The sequence below is a fragment of the Mustelus asterias genome, unplaced genomic scaffold (genome assembly GCF_964213995.1).
Source record: "Mustelus asterias unplaced genomic scaffold, sMusAst1.hap1.1 HAP1_SCAFFOLD_2129, whole genome shotgun sequence".
NCBI lineage: Eukaryota > Metazoa > Chordata > Chondrichthyes > Carcharhiniformes > Triakidae > Mustelus > Mustelus asterias.
The window spans coordinates 1-20,387 of record NW_027592074.1 but is presented as its reverse complement, the minus strand read 5'-3'; the positions used below and the strand labels follow the sequence as shown (position 1 = coordinate 20,387).

General features: G+C 48.4%; 1 protein-coding gene across 1 annotated transcript; it reads right to left on the bottom strand.

Moving 5' to 3' along the window:
* Positions 1 to 11,085: 11,085 nt before the first annotated feature.
* On the bottom strand, positions 11,086 to 20,381 carry LOC144489315 (ES1 protein homolog, mitochondrial-like). The gene is made up of 4 exons (XM_078207199.1): positions 20,286 to 20,381; positions 13,919 to 14,011; positions 12,479 to 12,635; positions 11,086 to 11,821 (listed from the first exon to the last, which is right to left on the bottom strand). Exons 2-4 carry the CDS (start codon positions 13,996 to 13,998, stop codon positions 11,693 to 11,695), a joined length of 366 nt encoding a protein of 121 aa, XP_078063325.1. The 5' UTR covers positions 13,999 to 14,011; positions 20,286 to 20,381; the 3' UTR covers positions 11,086 to 11,692.
* Positions 20,382 to 20,387: the final 6 nt, after the last annotated feature.

The following is a 20,387-nucleotide window of genomic DNA, read 5'->3' as shown; positions in this document are numbered from 1 at the left end:
TGTCAGATTCTGAAGATGTGTCAAAGTCAACGCCCCTACCATTCCTTCCACTGACACCGGAGATTCCCCCTGGGAAACTCTCATTTCTGCCCATGCCAACTCGGATGCTGGTAATCTGGACTCCAGTAAAGTAAAATGTATTAATTAGTCACAAGCAGGCTTACATTAACACTGTAATGAAGTTACTGTGAAAACCCCCGAGTGGCCACACTCCGGTGCCTGTTCGGGTACACTGAGGGAGAATTTAGCACGGCCAATGCACCTAACCAGCACGTCTTTGGACTGTGGGAGGAAACCCACGCAGACACGGGGGGAACATGCAGTCTCCACACAGACAGTAACCCAAGCCAGGAATCGAACCCAGGTCCCTGGTGCTAGTCCCAGTGCTAACCACTGTGCCACCCATGTGTCTACCACTGAGCCCTGTCGACTGGCGGTGGAGGCAGCTTCCCGCCTTCTGACGTGATCGATGTGCTTCATAGCTCTGCAGGTTGATTACATAAAGTACTGGGCCAGTCCTTGCAATTATCTTCCTGGGTACCCAAACAGGCCCCTGTTAAAGTTTCAGACAAAAACTAAGCCACTCACTTCCAATGACCTGTCACCCTGAGCTGAGTCGTGGTACTCCTTCTGTGGAGCTTACTTAGCCTCCAGCAATCCATCAAATTTGGGAGAATGAGGTCAAGGCAGGTTCTAAGGTGTTGATCATCAATGATTCACTCGGTGTTACCCCTGTAGTAGCCTGAGGGGTCGCATTATATGAGACAGACATGATGGTTTGAGTTATAAGGAGAGGCTGGATTGACTGGGACTTCTTTCTTTTGAGCGTAGGAGGCTGAGGGGTGATCTTACAGAGGTCTATAAAATAATGAGGGGCATAGATCAGCTAGATAGTCAACATCTTTTCCCAAAGGTAGGGGAGTCTAAAACTGGGCATAGGTTTAAGGCGAGAGGGGAAAGATACAAAGGGGTCGAGGGGGGCAACTCTTTCACACAGAGGGTGGTGATTGCCTGGAATAAGCTGCCAGAGGTAGTAGTAGAGGCAGGCGTAATTTTGTCTTTTAAAAAGCATTTAGGCAGTTACATGGGTAAGATGGGTATAGAGGGATATGGACCAAACGTGGACAATTGGGACTAGCTTAGTGGTAAAAACTGGGCGGCATGGACAAGTTGGGCCGAAGGGCCTGTTTCCATGGTGTAAACCTCTATGACCCATTGGAAACGGGCTGGTATGGGGCTGTGCATATGTATTGAATGCCATTAGTCTTGACAAAGTGTTGAAACTCTTTGGCTGCAAAAGCAGTTCCATTGCCAGAAACGATCACCTCCAGTGTGACATGTATTGCGAAAATTTAACCGCGTCACTCCCAGAGTCACATGGTCACTCTCAGGGTGACCGGGTCACTCTCAGGGTGACCGGGTCACTCTCAGGGTGACCGGTCACTCTCAGAGTCACTGGGTCACTCCTAGGGGTGTACGTTTGCTCGGGGCGGAACAGTCTGCTGTGTTTGGGCAATGTTGACGAGAGTTGACAACATCCTCTATCTCCTTGTCCATCGCTGGTCACCAAATGTAGCTCCTGGCCAACATTGGTGCAATCTCGATGGGCCGAAGGGCCTCTTCTGCACTGTATGATTCTATGATCTTCACCTTGGTCTGGCCGGGATGTGCAGTGCAGCTCTTGGGGGAGTGGTTGCTGCCCCGGGGGTGAGACTATCACTCGGTTCCCCCACAAAAGCACCTGGTCTTCACAGCTTATATCAACCCTACGCTGTGGGTCGGGCCAGACTTGTTTGGGTTTGTCTCTGGGTCTGTACTCATTGGAGTTTAGAAGGATGAGGGGGGATCTTATTGAAACTTACAGGATACTTGCGAGGCCTGGATAGAGTGGACGTGAAGAGAATGTTTCCACTAGTAGGAAAAACTAGAACCAGAGGGCTAAAGGGACGATCCTTTAAAACAGAGATGAGGAGGAATTTCTTCAGCCAGAGAGTGGTGAATCTGTGAACTCTTTGCTGCAGAAGGCTGTGGAGGCCGGGTCATTGAGTGTCTTTAAAACAGAGATAGATAAGTTCTTGATTGATAAGGGGATCAGGGGTTATGGGGAAAAGGCAGGAGAATGGGGATGAGAAAAGTATCAGTCATGATTGAATGGCGGAGCAGACTCAATGGGCCGAGTGGCCTAATTCTGCTCCTATGTCTTATGGTCAAGATGCCAGCCAGTTAAAACTATTCTTTTAACATTGATAGAATTGGGTCCCTGTGCGCCCAGTGTCCAGAAAATTCTATCTCGTGAAACGGGTGGTGAAGATACCGTCTGTGGAAGTGGAGGCTGACTCAGAGCATCGACATTGGAGATCTGTGTCCCTGGGCTGTGTTAAAAAGTGTAACAATAAGCAGCTAACAGTGAGGCCCATCTTTGTATTCTGGCCAATGTGATTGGTGGAACTGGTTTATCTATGTGGAACAGCCCTAGTAACGGCCTGTTGTATGAATTGATGGTGAAATGGCCAACGTAAAGATGTTGGTGGTATTTCCTGATGGTATGTATGACTGCTAGACTCTCTTTATCAAGGTGAAAATTTGCTTATGTCATTTGCTAAGATCCTGGAAGCAAAAGCGACCGCCCGCTCCATGCCATCTTCCATTTTATCTGAAAGCGTGGCACCTATGCCATAAAGCAATGCATCACACGTCACTATTATCCTTGCCTGGGTCAAAATGGACGAGTAGGAAGGTGATTGCAGAACCTGTTTCACTTGGTTCAAGACTTTTCTCTCAGAATTTTCCCATTGCCAGCATTATTTTTTTAGAAGTCTGTGCAAGCGTGTCAAAATGGTGGATAGGTTTGGCAAAAAGTTGCGGTAATAGTTTCCCATTCCGAGAGGCCTTCGACATTGTTCCGTTCTTTGGTGCCGGCACCTCCTTTATTGCCTTTTCCTTTTCTTCCAGTCGGAGCAAGCCCATTGGATCAACTCTGAATCGCAAATACGTGACCTCATCGGCCTGAAAAGTATATTTTTCTCTTTTCAAATGGGTACCAGCTGCTTTGAACCTCCTGAGGACTTCCTCCAAATTGACCCGATGCTCCTCAGGTGACACCACTGTTACTAACGTTATGAAGGGGGATGTTGATCTCTTCTTTGAGAACTAACACTCAACCACTCAAAGAGGAGAACCTCCCTTCATAATCTGTTAGAGAGTGTGTGAGAAGGTGTAATATTGGCGCTTCTGCAACCTTTAGTGGTTAAATCAAAATAACTACCTGAGATTCTGTCAAACAGTAAACAAGTTAACAAAAGGGTGAAGAGGTTAGGACTTTATTCCCTGGAGCGTAGAAGAATGAGGGGAGATTTGATAGAGGTGTATAAAATTATGATGGGTATAGTTAGAGTGAATGCAAGCAGGCTTTTTCCACCGAGGCAAGGGGAGAAAATAACTAGAGGACATGGGTTAAGGGTGAGGGGGGAAAGGTTTAATGGGGGGCTTCTTCACACAGAGAGTGGTGGGAGTGTGGAATGAGCTGTCAGATGAGGTGGTGAATGCGGGCTCACTTTTAACATTTAAGAAAAACTTGGACAGGTACATGGATGAGAGGGGTGTGGAGGGATATGGTCCAGGTGCAGGTCAGTGGGACTAGGCACAAAAATGGTTCGGCACAGGCAAGAAGGGCCAAAAGGCCTGTTTCTGTGCTGTAATGTTCTATGGTTCTAAACTATTCACAAACCGAATAAAACACGATTCTAATGGAATGCTTTTTCGATAAATCCAATTCCCACTTACTAACAAAAAATAGAATTCTTCGTCACTCTCAAATTTCAACTAGGTCCATCGTCTTCCGGAATCTTCTGCCTTCTTTGTTGATTTCTTCTGTCTTCATTATCTTCTGTTGGGACCTTTGCGATTGAGACGAGGCTTTCTTTTAAGACATAAATGTGGCTGTTACACTGGCAGACAGTTGCTGTCTGTGTCTCTCTCTCAAGCTGTGAACTCGGGCAGAGGCAGTTGCTGTCTGGCTCTCTGGAGCTGGGAGTTGTTCTTATAACCCTGATGCCTAGCCAAAAATCCCCACAAGAGGATTGTTTACAACCTATCTAAATATCAAATTCAAATCTGATAGGCTGCTGCTATTCAAATGCCTAGTTCAAATTAATTGGTTAAAATTCAAAAACAGCCTGTTGTCATGGCAGCATCACTGCCTCGGCTCACCATACAATGTTTCAGTCTGTGTACAGCATCCGCCTGTTTTTCTTCAGTACAAAAACAAACTACCTTTTCTAACAGAACCAGGAAATATTTAAACTCTCAGCATTTTTGAAGTTTCTTTTACAATTTTACAAACACTAATGCCACAACACTAAGGCATTGTCCAGATGCACGACCATTCTGGGAATCGTTTGCTGGGGCTTTCCATTGTGCGCTGATAGATGAAATATCAAAAGGTAACCTCATACGTTGCAATCAGCTCTTGTGTTGTTAACGGTGACAAATTTCCTCAAGTCTTCTTCCAGCTCAAGCTGTTGGTACACGTGATTTAAGTCCAATTTGGTGTATTTGAGGCCTCCTGTCAGTTTAGCGTAAAGCTCTTCTATCTTAGGGACAGGATATCTATCTATTTCGGCAGCTCTGTTCACGATCAACTTGCAATCACCACAAATCCTCACTGTTCAGTCTGGTTTTAAAGCTAGGACTATTGGCACAGCCCACTCAGAGAATCATACCGTTTAACTATCCCTCAGTCTTGGAATCGCTTCAACTCTACCTCAGCTTTTTGATGAGGACGTAAGGGACAGGCTGAACTCTAAAAGATTTTGCCGTTGACCCAATGTTTATGTAAAGTTTGGTCTTAACTCCTCGTATGCACCTCAGCTCTCTCTAAGACTCCTTGACACTTGCACAAAAGTACCTAAACAATCCTAACCTAGTCAATCTCTCCTCATACATCAGTCCTGTCATCCCCGGAATCAGCCTGGTAAACCTTCGCTGCACTCCCCCGAGAGCAAGAATATTCTTCCTCAGAAAAGGAGACCAAAACTGCACACAATACTCTAGGTGTGGCCTCACCAAGGCCCTGTATAATTGCAACAACACATCCCTGCTCCTGTACTCGAAACCTCTCGCAATGAAGGCCAACATACCATTTGTCTTCTTTACCGCCTGCTGCACCTGCATGCTTACCTTCAGTGACTGGTGCACAAGGACACCCAGGGCCCTCTCCCAATTTACAGCCAAGACTTTAGCCAGTCATGCCCCATAATACAGGGCCTCTGTCCTTTCACTACCATCAGGGGTAGCCGGACAGACTGGTGCTGATAAGACACCAGGGTTGACGCCATGCCCATTATCTTCAGTGCTCCCTTGTACAGGTTGCCAACTTGGCCATTGTACTGCTAAGCCTCAAAGGTTGTAAACCTATCTGTAAATACTTGTGTGTCTGCTCTCCTACTATCAGGGCCAAAGCACTTATATTGACCTTCACAGTTAATGGACTCCCGTTAACCAAAAGGACGATTTTGATGGGGGTCGTTTTATTTAACTTTACAATGTCGAGCTTAACTTTGGACATTTCTTCCAAATCTTCCTCAAGCCTATTCACTGGAGTCCTTGTGTTTTTCTGGGAACTAGGCACAGTCTGTTTGGCTCTGCCTCTGGCTTGTACGTGGCCCTTCCTATTGCACCTGAAACAAATGAACTCTTTACACTTGCATCTGTCTTGGGGATGCTCTCCCCCACGTCAATAACACTTGGCAAACCAGTGTGGCTGACAACTTCTCTCCCTTTTCTCACTACTGTGGCCTCACTACTGGCACTCCGAGCAGCTGCTGTGTCCTGCCATATTTAATTCCTCTCGCCCTGAATGCCTTGCAGTTCAAAAGCACTCTGTTCAACCCTTTCAGTTGCTTGAGCCAATTCACCATCTTGACCAGGGATAATTCAGTTTCTGCCAGCAACCTCTCCGGAATACTCAAATTACTGATACCGCAGACCAAGCGGTCACGTAACATATCATTCAGAGATGGGCCAGAATCAGCACTCAGCTATTTGGTGAAAGTTGGGGAGAAAAGTAGAGACAGTCTCCCTAGGTCCCTGATGGCTAGAAGGAACTTTGCACGCTGCATAATAACAGAGGGTTTGGGGATTGGGCTGGTCATTGGTTGATCAAAGGGTTTGGTTTTCAGCGCCTCGGGAGAAGTCAGGCTTCTTACAAAGTTATCTGTCTGCGGGATGCAAACTGTGAGTAAAATAACTTTCTGCTTCTCTTCAGGAATGATTTCATTGGCAGCAACAAGGTATCGAAGTTTTTTGATGCACTGGCCCCGATTTTCAAACTCTGGATCAAACAGATCGATTTCCCGAGGAATGGCGTAGTTATTCGACTATGGTAGTTACGAATGACTCCAAGGGCAGAATTTTACAGCCTTGCTCGTCCTGAAACCGTAAAATCCCGCCCAAGGTCAACAGACATTCCCATGTTCCGCCCTCGCCCGCTCCGATTCCCGTGGCGAGCGGGGCGACAAAATTCCAGCATTTACCTTCTTTCCTTCCTCGCAGATTTCCGAGAGCTCACTCTTCCTTCCCAAATATTGGGCGGGATTCTCCAGCCTCCCAGCTAGGTATTTCCCGCTGGTGGGAGGTGGTGCCTTGTTTGTTAGCAGTGGGATTCTCTGCTCCCGCCGCTGTCAATGGGAATTCCTGTTGATGTCACCTCATGCCGGCGGGAAACCCGTGGGCAGAATTCCGGTCGTTGACTTTTTTGCGGCCGTCGGCCAATATTGTAGCGTGAAGTAGCATGACGAGGAAGCCTTAAATCACAACAGTGATTTATTGAACAACAGCAAAGCAACAGACACAAGCTCAACGCTGGTCCCTCTGACTCTCTGGCTCACGATGAGGGTTTCCCCTCCCCCCGACACATGCTCTGCCATGCCATAGGTTGAGGTTCATGCGCTCCATCCTGATAGGTCCGAGCAAGGGGCCACGGTAACACTATCTGCATCCATCGCCCTTTCAGGCAGCGTCTCCCAGATCACAACCACTCGCGGCATTAAACATTTCTTTTTCCGTCTCTCATTTCTGGTTCTTTTGCCAAGGATTCCAGATGCTGTTTCTAACAGCTTGCCCTGACACCTTCAACCATGTGTATACACATACCCACAGTTCCCTCTGTTTCCCTTTAACACTGAACCATTTTGTTTATATTGCTTCTTCTCATCTTTCTGTCCAAACTAATCACTTCACACACTCTCTGTGACTCACAAAGTCTCAGCTGTTGTTCAGAACTCTGAAATCTGGGGGAAAAGGTTAAAGGTTCAAGTGTCTTTCTGGACCTGAGCATTAAACTCAAAGCTGTTATTCAGTGCGGTACTGAGGGAGTGCTGCAGTGTCTGAATGTGATGTTAAATTCAGGCAGCTGATGTCAAAGAACCCAAAGATATTTGAGGAAAGATAGGGAGATTCTCCCTGGTGTCCCGGGGCCAAGATTGATCCCCCAATCATCACCACAAAAAACAATTATCTGGTCACTATCAGGTTGCTGTTTGTGGGATCTTGCTGTGTGTAAATGAGAGTGCAGAGTTTCCTGCCATACTGTAACCCTGCACATTCTTCTTTTTCAGTTCACAATCTGTTGTCCTCTCGAATGCCTCAATGGAACCTGCCTCCACCACACTTCCAGACTGTGTAATCCAGACCCCAACCACTCACTGTGGAAAAGTTCTTTCTCACATCACATTTGCTTTTGCAAATCACTTTAAACCTGTGCCTCTCATTCTTCATCCTTTTACAAACGGGAACAGTTTCTCCCTATCTACCCTGTCCAGTCCCCTCATGATTTTGAACATCTCTATCAAATTTCCTCGTAACCTTCTCCGCTCCAAGGAGAACAGTCCCAGACTCTCCAATCTATCCTCAAGACTGACATTTCTCATCCCGAGAACATTCTTGTAAACCTTTTTCACACTCTTTCCAATGCGTTCACATCCTTCCTTTAGCATGGCACCCAGAACGGTACGCCATATTCCAGCCGAATGTCTTGTATAAGTTCAGCATAATCTCCTTACTCTTGTACTCTATGCCCCTATTAACAAAACCCAGAATACTATATGCTTTATTAACTGCTCCCCCTACCTATGCTGCCACCTTCAATGATCTGTGCACATTTACACCTCGGTCCCTCTGCTCCTGCTCCTCCAGTGAAATTTTACCCCTTGTTTTCTATTGGCTCTGTGTGTTCTTCCTAACAAAATGCATCACCTCACACTTCTCCACATTGAACTTCATCTGCCACCTATCCGCCCACTCCACCAACTTGTCTCTGTCCTTTTGAAGTTCTACACTCTCCGCTTCACAGTTTACAATACTTCCAAGTTTTGTATCATTCACAAATTTTGAAATTGTTCCCTGCACACCAAGATCTAGATCATTAATAAATATCAGGAAATGCAAGGGTCCCAATACCGACTCCTGGGGAATTCCACTACAAACCTTCCTCCAGACGGAAAAATTTCCATTGACCATTACTCTGTTTCCTATTATTCAATTTCGTATCCATGTTGCTGCTGCCCCCTTTATTCCATCAGCTTTAACTTTTCTCACAAGTCTGTTGTGTGGCACTGTATCAAATGCCTTCTGAAAGTCCATGTACACCACATTAACAGCATTACCCTCATCGATCCTTTCTATTACCTCCTCCAAACGTTCCAGCAAGTTAGTTAAACCTGATTTCCCCTTTAGAAATCCATGCTGGCTCTTCCCAATCAACCCACATTTTTCAATGTGATGATGAATTCTATCCTGAATAATTGTGTCTAGAATCTTGCCCACCGCTGATGTTTTTTTAATTCATTTGTGGGACAAGGGCGTCACTGGCTGGCCAGCATTTATTGCCCATCCCTAGTTGCCCCTTGAGAAGGTGGTGGTGAGCTACCTTCTTGAATCGCTGCAGTCCATGTGCTGTGAGTTGACCCACAATGCTGTTAGGGAGGGAATTCCAGGATTTTGACCCAGCGGCAGCAAAGGAATGGTGATATATTTCCAAGTCAGGATGGTGAGTGGCTTGGAGGGGATAGTTGCACCATTGAATGTCATGGGGCAGTAGTTAGAATGTCTCTTATTGGTGATGGTCATTGCCTGGCATTTGCGTGGTGCGAATGTTACTTGTCACTTGTCAGTCCAAGCCTGGATATTGTCCAGGTCTTGCTGCATTTGGACATGGACTGCTTCAGTATCTGAGAAGTTGCGAATGGTGCTGAACATTGTGCAATCATCGGTGAACATCCCCACTTCTGACCTTGATGGAGGGAAGGTCATTGATGAAGCAGCTGAAGATTATTGGTCCCAGAACACTACCCTGACGGACTCCTGCAGAGATGTCGTGGAGCTGAGATGACTGACCCTCCACAACCATCTTCCTATGTACCAGGTATGACTCCAAACAGCGGAGTGTATGCCCCCGATTCCTATTGACTCCAGTTTCACTTGGGCTCCTCGATGCCACACTCGGTCAAATGCAGTCTTGATGTCAAGGGCTGTCACTCTCACCTCACCTCTGGAATTCAGCTCTTTTGTCCATGTTTGAACCAAGGCTGTAATGAGGTCAGGAGCTGAGTGACCCTGGCGAAATCCAACCTGGGCCTCACTGAGCAGGTTATTGCTGAGCAGGTGCTGCTTGATAGTGCTGTTAATGACCTCTTCCATCACTTTACTGATGCTCGAGAGTAGACTGGGCGGTAATTGGCTGAGTTGGATTTGTCCTGCTTTTTGTGTACAGGACATACCTGGGCAATTTTCCACATTGTTGGGTAGATGCCAGTGTTGTAACTGTACTGGAAGAGCTTGGCTAGGGGAGCGGCAAGTTCAGGAGCACAAGTCTTCAGTACTATTGCCAGAATGTTATCAGGGCCCTTTGCCTTTGCAGTATCCAATGCCTCCGTTTCTTGATATCACGTGGGGTGAATTGAATTGGCTGGAGACTGGCTTCTGAGATGCTGGGGACCACTGGAGGAGGCCGAGATGGATCATCCAGTCGGCACTTCTGGCTGAAGATTGCTGTGAATACTTCAGCCTTATCTTTTGCACTGATGTGCTGGGCTCCTCCATCATTGAGAATGGGGATATTTGTGGAGCCGTCTCCTCAAGTGAGTTGTTTAATTGTCCACCACCATTCACGACTGGATGTGGAAGGACTGCAGAGCTTAGATCTGATCCGTTGGTTGTGGGATCGCTTAGCTCTGTCTATCACTTACTGTTTTTGATGTTTGGCATGCAAGTAGTCCTGTTTGGTAGCTTCACCAGGTTGACGCCTCATTTTTAGGTGTGTCTGGTGCTGCTCCTGGCATGCCCTCCTGCACTCTCCATTGAACCAGGGTTAATATCCTGGCTTGGTTGTAATGGTTCGCGAATCCTACCGTTTCTATCCTTCATTTTTGCGGGAACATGCCTGTCCTGCACTTCAATCAATTGGCCTTTAACAGCCTCCCACATGCCAGACATGGATTTGCCCTCGAATGGCTGCTCCCAATCCACATTCCGGTCTAATTTGGATGTAATTGGCCCTCGCCCAATTAATCACCTCACCCATGGAGGGTGCGGGGGGGATTATCGTGGTCAAAACATTTGATTTCAAGAAGAAATTAGATATAGCTCTTGAGGGCTAAAAGGATCAAAGGATATGGGGAAAAGGGGGGATCAGGATATTGAATTTGATGATCAGCAATGATCAAAATGGAGCAGGTTCAAAGGGCCGATGGCTTACTCCTGCTTCTAGTTTCTATGTTTCTAATCCACCTAACCCGCACATCTTTGGACTATGGCAGGAAACCGGAGCACCCGAAGGAAACCCATGCAGACATGGGGAGAACGTGCAAACTCCACACAGACAGTGACCCAAGTCGGAATCGAACCCAGGCCCCTGGCATTGTCATGGCCCCAACCCTCACATCCCCCTCCCTCACACGCCATACCTCCCTCACACCCCACATCTCCCTCACACCCCACACCTCCCTCGCCCTCACAGATTTTCAGAGGGGGGGGCGCTGGGCTCTGAGGACAATATGGCCAATGTTAAAAGTGTGTACCAGTCAAAGCAGCATGATCATAACATTTAATCGTTGCAAAATCACAACTAAGAATTCAAACATTCACTTAATTCTACAAACAACAGATTAATGTTTTAACCTGATCTCGGATAATTAACACAGCATAATTCACAAAGCAATCTGCGAAGATCACACAGGGATCTGAGTGACCTACCAGCTGGCCAATCATTGTGGTTTAATGGCAATACTGTCACACACACGCACCCAGACAAACACACACAGCCAGACACACACCAACACGCACACACACCCCGACACACAGACATGCACACACGGCCAGACACACAGACACGGCCAGACACACACACGGCCAGACATAGAAACACGCACATAAGCCCAGACACACACATGCCCAGAAACAGACACGCCCAGGCACAGACACACGCCCAGACACACAGACATGCCCACACACGCAGGCACACCCAGACACCCATGCCCAGACACCCATGCACACCCAGACTCGCAAACAAGCTTGCCAAACATGCACACACCCTGACACAATTGCACGCTTGCTCAGTCACACTCTGATACCAGCTCATTCCACACACAATAACACACAAATCCCTGGTCTACTGTTGGCCATTTTCTCAGCAGCCTCATTTCTTCGTGAGTTTGAGTACTCGCTCCACCATCGCTCCAATCCCATCAAAGATGTGATGAAGTTTGGTTTCACACATAAAGGCCGGAGTCGTAACAATTTTATTCTCAGGGTCCACTAAAGCACAGTGAAATGGCGTTAAAGAAACCAATCGACCAAACACTGGGACAACAGCACCATAGAGCAACCGGATACAAAGCCTGGAGACCCCAGCACTGAGACACCCGGCCCCTGGCGCGGAGACCCCCAGTTCCCGGCGGAGACTCTTAGACCCTGGCACGGAGACCCCCAGCCCCCGGCGCAGGGACCCTGCCCGTCCCCAGCGCCGAGACCTCCCAGCCCCGAGACCCCCAGCAAAGAGATCCCCACCCCCGTCACGGAGACACCCAGCCCCAGCGCGGAGACACCCAGCGCCAAGACCCCCAGTCCCCGGCGGGAAGACCCCCAGTCCCCTGCGGGAAGACCCCCAGTCCCCAGCGGGGAGACCCCCAGCCCCCGTCATGGAGACCCCCAGCCCCCGTCATGGAGACCCCCAGCCCCTGGTGCCGAGACCCCAGCACCCGACGATGAGACCCCCAGCCCCCGGCACCGAGACCCCCAGCACCGAGACTCCCAGCACTGAGACCCCCAGCCCACTGCACGAAGACCCCCAGCCCCTGACGCGGTGACCCCGGCCCCTGGTGTGGGGCTGGCAGTTATCCAGCCCAGCGATCCCCCGTTAATCATAGAATCATTAAGCTCTGCTCTGTTTTCACTGGCAGACGGAGACAGCTGTAAAGGATATATCGACCTCGCTGACCACGTGCTTTCCACCCATTGCGACAATAGCTGCGGCCGTTCCAGCATACGGCCATTTCCCATCATCATCATCCTCATGGCCAACCGTCACCTCTACTCCAGGAAGGACTTTGGCAGCAAGGACAGGGGCAATGCAGCATAACCTGCAAAAAACATCACAGAGGTCAGAGGGCAGCTGTGTTCTAGGTGGGAGCAAAGGTCAAAGCTCCAATTCAAACTGGGACAATGATTCATCCACTCACATTCCAGTGACATTTCATGGACTGCAATTTTAACCTGCGCGAAGGGCGCCTGACAGAACATAAAAGAGCGTTAACCCAGCTCCCTCACACTGTCACTCAGTAACCCCTCTCCCTCAGCACCCTGTGTTACTGACTGTATCTGTACTGATGTTAACCCAGCTCCCTCACACTGTCACTCAGTAACCCCTCTCCCTCAGCACCCTGTGTTACTGACTGTATCTGTACTGATGTTAACCCAGCTCCCTCACACTGTCACTCAGTAACCCCTCTCCCCCCAGCACCCTGTGTTACTGACTGTATCTGTACTGATGTTAACCCAGCTCCCTCACACTGTCACTCAGTAACCCCACTCCCCCAGCGCCCTGTGTTGCTGACTGTATCTGTACTGATGTTAACCCAGCTCCCTCACACTGTCACTCAGTAACCCCTCTCCCTCAGCACCGTGTTACTGACTGTATCTGTACTGATGTTAACCCAGCTCCCTCACAGTCACTCAGTAATCCCACTCCCCCAGCGCCCTGTGTTACTGACTGTATCTGTACTGATGTTAACCCAGCTCCCTCACACTGTCACTCAGTAACCCCTCTCCCTCAGCACCCTGTGTTACTGACTGTATCTGTACTGATGTTAACCCAGCTCCCTCACACAGTCACTCAGTAATCCCACTCCCCCAGCGCCCTGTGTTACTGACTGTATCTGTACTGATGTTAACCCAGCTCCCTCACACTGTCACTCAGTAACCCCTCTTCCCCAGCACCCTGTGTTACTGACTGTATCCCTACTGATGTTAATCCAGCTCCCTCACACAGTCACTCAGTAACCCCTCTTCCCCAGCACCGTGTTACTGACTGTATCTGTACTGATGTTAACCCAGCTCCCTCACGCTGTCACTCAGTAACCCCTCTCCCCCCAGCACCCTGTGTTACTGACTGTATCTGTACTGATGTTAATCCAGCTCCCTCACACTGTCACTCAGTAATCCCTCTCCCCCAGCACCCTGTGTTACTGACTGTATCTGTCCTGATGTTAATCCAGCTCCCTTACACTGTCACTCAGTAACCCGTCTTCCCCAGCACCCTGTGTTACTGACTGTATCTCTACTGATGTTAATCCAGCTCCCACACACCGTCACTCAGTAAAATAGCCAGTAACCACTCCCTTGATGTGCCGGCTGCATTCCTTACCCAATGGGTTTCTTTGCCTTGTGGAACTCGGTGATGACACGCTCAATGTCAGGAATTACTTGGCAATCCTTACCGTCCATGGCAAAGGTTGATCTAGAGGTGAGACAGACAGAGCTTACACTCACGTTTCCTAAATAGAGAGACAATCTAACATGGCTCCACACAGCAGCAATAACTGACCAGATCACAGCCACCATTGTGCTATATATTGTAACCATCGCAATGAAGCCAACACTGGTTCAACACCCCTTTCCTCAGTACTGACCCTCTGATAGTATGGCACTCCCACAGTACTGACCCTCTGACAGTGCGGCACTCCCTGAGTACTGACCCTCTGACAGTGCGGCACTCCCTCAGTACTGACCCTCTGACAGTGCGGCGCTCCCTCAGTACTGACCCTCTGACAGTGCGGCACTCCCTGAGTACTGACCCTCTGACAGTGAGCCGCTCCCTCAGTACTGACCCTCTGACAGTGCCGCACTCCCTCTGTACTGACCCTCTGACAGTGCGGCACTCCCTCAGTACTGACCCTCTGACAGTGCGGCACTCCGTCAGTACTGACCCTCTGACAGTGCGGCACTCCCTCAGTACTGACCCTCTAACAGTGCGGCACTCCCTCAGTACTGACCCTCTGACAGTGCAGCACTCCCTCAGTACTGACCCTCTGACAGTGCGGCACTCCCTCAGTACTGACCCTCTGACAGTGCGGCACTCCCTCAGTACTGACCCTCTGACAGTGCAGCACTCCCTCAGTACTGACCCTCTGACAGTGCAGCACTCCCTCAGTACTGACCCTCTGACAGTGCAGTGTGGTGGTTAGTGGGGAGTCACTCAGTTTCATTATGAGCAGGCACTTGAGAAGAAATCTACTCGAGTTTAATGTGTGGAGCGAGAATAAGCTAACGTTAAGTGTGGATGATGCTTCGTCAGAGCTGAAGCCAAAGAAAATAGATTTCATTTGATTTATTGTCACATGTATGAGCATACAGTGAAAAGTATTGTTTCTTGTGTGCTATACAAAGCATACCGTTCGTAGAGAAGGAAACGAGAGAGTGCAGAATGTAGTGTTACAGTCATAACTAGGGTGCAGAGAAAGATCAACTTAATGCGAGGTAGGTCCATTCAAAAGTCTGACAGCAGCAGGGAAGAAGCTGTTCTTTAGTCGGTTGGTATGTGACCTCAGACTTTTGTATTTTTTTCCCGAAGGAAGAAGGTGGGAGAGAGAATGTCCAGGGTGCGTGTGGTCCTTAATTATGCTGGCTGCTTTGCTGAGGCAGCAGGAAGCGTGGACAGAGTCACTGGACGGCAGACGGGTTCGCGTGATGGATTGGGCTACATTCACGACCTTTTGTAGTTCCTTGCGGTCTTGGGCAGAGCAGGAGCCATACCAAGAATGCTTTCTATGGTGCACCTGTAAAAGTTGGTGAGTGGTAGCTGACATGCCAAATTTTTTAAATCTTCTGAGAAAGTAGTGGCGTTGGTGGGAATTCTTAACTATAGTGTCGGCATGGGGGGGACCAGGACAGATTGTTGGTGATCTGGACACCTAAAAACTTGATGCTCTCAACCCTTTCTACTTCGTCCCCATTGATGTAGACAGGGGCATGTTCTCCTTTACACTTCCTGAAGTCGATGACAATCTCCTTCGTTTTGTTGACATTGAGGGAGAGATTATTGTTGCCGCACCAGTTCACCCGATTCTCTATCTCATTCCTGTACTCTGTCTCATCATTGTTTGAGATCCGACCCACCACGGTGGTGTCGTCAGCAAACTTGAAAATCGAATTGGAGGGGAATTTGGCCACACAGTCATTGGTGTATAAGGAGTATAGTAGGGGGTCGAGAACACAGCCTTATGGGGCACCAGTGTTGAGGATGATCGTGGAGATGTTGTTGCCTATCCTTACAGATTGTGGTCTATGAGTTAGGAAGTCCAAGATCCAGTCATAGAGAGAGGAGCCGAGGACCAGGCCATGGAGTTTGGAGATGAGTTTCGAGGGAATAATGGTGTTGAAGGCTGAGCTGTAGTCAATAAATAGGAGTCTGACAGAGGTGTCCTTGTTATCTAAGTGTTCCAGGTTTGAGTGCAGGGCCAGGGAGATGGCGTCTGCTGTGGACCTGTTGTGGCGGTAGGCAAACTGTAGTGGATCCAGGTAGTCCAGGAGACTGGAATTGATTCGTGCCATGACTAACCTTTCGAAGCACTTCATAATGATGGAAGTCAGAGCCACCGGCCAAAGTCATTGAGGCACGCTGCTTAGTTTTTCTTAGGTACCAGGATGGTGGTCATTTTCTTGAAGCAGATAGGGAGCTCAGATTGTTGTAAAGAGAGGTTAAAGATGTCTGTGAATACCCCCGCCAGCTGATCCGCCCAGGATTTGAGTGCACGTCCGGGTACCACATCCGGGCCAGCTGCTTTCTGTGGGCTGATCTTTGAAAAGGCTGGTCTGACATTTGCAATGGTGACCCCAGATACAGGTTCAGCCAGGGCTTCCAGAGTGGAGGGCATGCTCTCACTGACCTCTTGCTCAAAATGGGCTTAGAATGCATTGAGCTCATCAGGGAGGGTGCGATCAGGGAGGGACTCTAGCTTGGTCCGATACTGTCTTTTGGCATCTTTGTTTGATCTCCTTGGATCGTATCTGGCTTTCTTAGATAGGTCAGTGTCGCCTGACTTGAACGCCTCAGATTTGGACTTCAGCAAGCAGTGGATATCCCTGTTCATCCATGGGTTCCAGTTGGGGAATGCACGGACTTGCTTAAATGTAAAGAAAGGGTGTAGAGAAAGATCAACTTAATGCAAGGCAAGTCCATTCGAAAGTCTGACAGCAGCAGGAAAGAGGCTGTTCTTGAGTCGGTTGGTACGTGACCTCAGACTTTTGTATTTTTTTCCCGAAGGAAGAAGGTGGAAGAGAGAATGTCCGGGGTGCGTGGGGTCCTTAATTATGCTGGCTGCTTTCCCGAGGCAGCGGGAAGTGTGGACAGAGTCAATGGATGGGAGGTTGGTTTGCGTGATGGATTGAGCTACATTCACGACCTTTTGTAGTTCCTTGCGGTCTTGGGCAGAGCAGGAGCCCCATACCAAGCTGTGATACAACCAGAAAGAATGCTTTCTATGGTGCATCTGTAAAAATTGGTAAGAGTCGTAGCTGACTTTCTTAGACTTCTGAGAAAGTAGAAGTGTTGGTGGGCTTTCTTAACTTTTGCCTCTGTTATACTTTTAAGGTGAGACAGAGGGTTTGGGGGTGGGGGAAATTATCAAAGATGTCATAGACGAAAAGACAAAGGGAATTGAAATGGTGGTGATCAAGGCTGAGAATAGTGCCGATAGCAGCCATTCATGGCAGTACAAAGGGTAAGCAGAGTATCAAGCTGAGCAATGTGGCATAGATAGTCATAGAGCTTTACAGCATGGAAACAGGCCCTTCGGCCCAACTTGTCCATGCCGCCCTTTTTTAAAAAAATTCCCTAAGCTAATACCAATTGCCCGTATTTGGCCCATATCCCTCTATACCCATCGTACCCATGTAACTGTCTAAATGCTTTTTAGAAGACAACATTGTACCCACTTCTACTACTACCTCTGGCAGCTTGTTCCAGACATTCACCACCCTCTGTGTGAGAAAATTGCCCCTCTGGACACTTTTGTATCTCTCCCCTCTCACCTTAAACCTATGCCCTCTCGTTTTAGACTCCCCTTGGGAAAAGAGATTGATTCTCATTATTTTATAGACCTCTATAAGGTCACCCCTCAGCCTTCTACGCGCCGGTGAAAAAAGTCCCAGTCTATCCAGCCTCTCCTTATAACTCAATCCATCAAGTCTCGGTAGCATCCTAGTAAACCTTTTCTGCACTCTTTCTCGTTTAATAATATCCTTTCTATAATAGGATGACCAGAACTGTACACAGTATTCCAAGTGTGGCTGTACCAATGTCTTGTACAACTTCAACAAGACATCCCAACTCTGTATTCAATGTTCTGACCGATGAAACCAAGCATGCCGAATGCCTTCTTCACCACTCTGTCAACCTGCAGGGGGGAGCTATACAATAAATGGCAGAACCATCAGGAGTATAGACACACCGAGGGATCTGGGTGTGCAAGTCCACAGATCCTTAAAGGTGGCAGCACAGGTGGAAAAGGTGGTGAAGAAGGCATATGGCATGCTTGCCTTTATTGGACGGGGCATAGAGTATAAAAGTTGGCATATGATGTTGCAGTTATATAGAACGTTGGTTAGGCCACATTTGGAATACTGCGTCCAGTTCTGGTCGCCACACTACCAGAAGGACGTGGAGGCTTTGGAGAGAGTGCAGAAAAGGTTTACCAGGATGTTGCCTGGTATGGAGGATATTAGCCATGAGGAGAGATTGAGTAAACTAGGGTTGTTCTCCCTGGAAAGACGGAGGTTGAGGGGCGACCTAATAGAAGTTTATAAAATTATGAAGGGCATAGATAGGATGAACAGTTGGAAGCTTTTCCCCAGGTCAGAAATGACAAACACAAGGGGTCACAAGTTCAAGGTAAGGGGGGCAAGGTTCAATACAGATATGCGGGGGACGTATTTTATACAGAGGGTGGTGGGGCCTGGAATGCAAGACCAAGCAAGGTGGTTGAGGCAGACACACTAGGATCATTTAAGACTTATCTAGATAGCCACATGAACAGACTGGGAATAGAGGAATACAAACGGATGGTCTAGTTAGGAACGCATGATCGGTGCAGGCTTGGAGGGCCGAAGGGCCTGTCCTGTGCTGTATTGTTCTTTGTTACTCCACTTTCAAGGAGCTATGAACAGATACCCCGAGATCTCTTTGTTCTGTAACTCTCCCCAACGCCCTACCATTAACTGAGTAAGTCCTGCCCTGGTTCAATCTACCAAAATGCATCACCTCGCATTTATCTAAATTAAACTCCATCTGCCATTCGTCAGCCCACTGGCCCAATTGATCAAGATCCCGTTGCAATTGGAGATAACTTTCTTCATTGTCCATTATGCCACCAATCCTGGTATCACCTGCAAACTTACTAACCATGTCTCCTACATTTTCATCCAAATCATCAATATAAATGATAAATAACAATGGACCCAGCACTGATTCCTGGGGCACACCGCTGGTCACAGGCCTCCAGTTTGAAAAACAATCCTCTGCAACCATTCTCTGGCTTCTGGCAAGAAGCCAATTTTGTATCCATTTAGCTACCTCACCCTGGATCCCGTGAGATTTAACCTTATGCAACAAGCTACCATGCGGTACCTTGTCAAAGACCTTGCTAAAGTCCATGTGGACAACCTCATCTACCTTTTTGGTTACCCCTTCAAAAAACTCAATCAAATTTGTGAGACATGATTTTCCACTCACAAAGCCACGCTGTCAGTTGGCCCGAGTGAGGTGGCGCTGAGGGGGAACAAGATGGAGAGCGAGACTTTAATCATGTGGACAATGAAATGATGGAAGGAATCAAAATTTGAAAAAACAAAAATAAATAAAAATAAATGGAAATGAGGTGAAGGTGGAGGGGAGAGTTCAGGCTTTGAAGTTGTTGAATTCAATGTTCAATCCGGAAGTGCCCAATCGGAAGATGAGGTGCTGTTGCTCCAGTTTGCATTGGGGCTCGCTGGAACATTGCAAAAGGCCAAGGACGGACATGTGGACAGGAATGCAGGATGGTGTTGAAGCACCAAGCGACCGGAAGGTCTGGGTCCTGCTTGCGGACGGACTGAAGGTGTTCAGCAAAGTGGTCACCCAGTCTGCGTTTGGTCTTTCTGATGTAGAGTAGACCACATTGGGAGCAGCGAATGCAATAGACCAGGGTGAAGGAGGTGCAGGTGAAGCAGTGCTTCACCTGATAGGGGTGATTAGGACCTGAGACAGTGAGCAGGGAGGAGGTAACGGGGCAGGTGTTGCACCTTCTACGATTGCAATGGGAAGGTGCTGTGGGCAGGGGGTGAGGTGTTGGGTGTGATGGGGGTGTGGATCAGGGTGTGCCGGAGGAATGCTGACAGGGGGAATGAGGGGAAGATGTGTTGAGTGGTGGCATCATGCTGGAGTTGGCAGAAATGGAGAAGGATGATCCTTTGAATGCGGAAGCTGATGGGGTGAAAAGTGAGGACAAGGTGGACCCTATCCTGGTTCTGGGAGAGAGGGGAGGGGGTGAGAGCAATGGCCCGGAGGATGGACCGGACATGGTTGAAGGCCCTGTCAACCACAGTGGAAGACATATCAGCAGTGCCATTTTGGAGAGTGTCATCGTCGGAGGTGAAGGAACTGCGAGAATGGGATGGAGTGCTTTAAGGATGCGAGGTGTGAGCGTCATCCAGGCACTGGTGAATCACAGAGAAAACAGCCCAGCTTCAGCACTCACAAGTTCTTGGCTGCACCAAAGCCACCAGGGAAGATAACGGCATCGTGATCCTGTGCAGTCAGCCTGGCCAGATCCAGGATCTTACCACGAGCAATCCTGGCC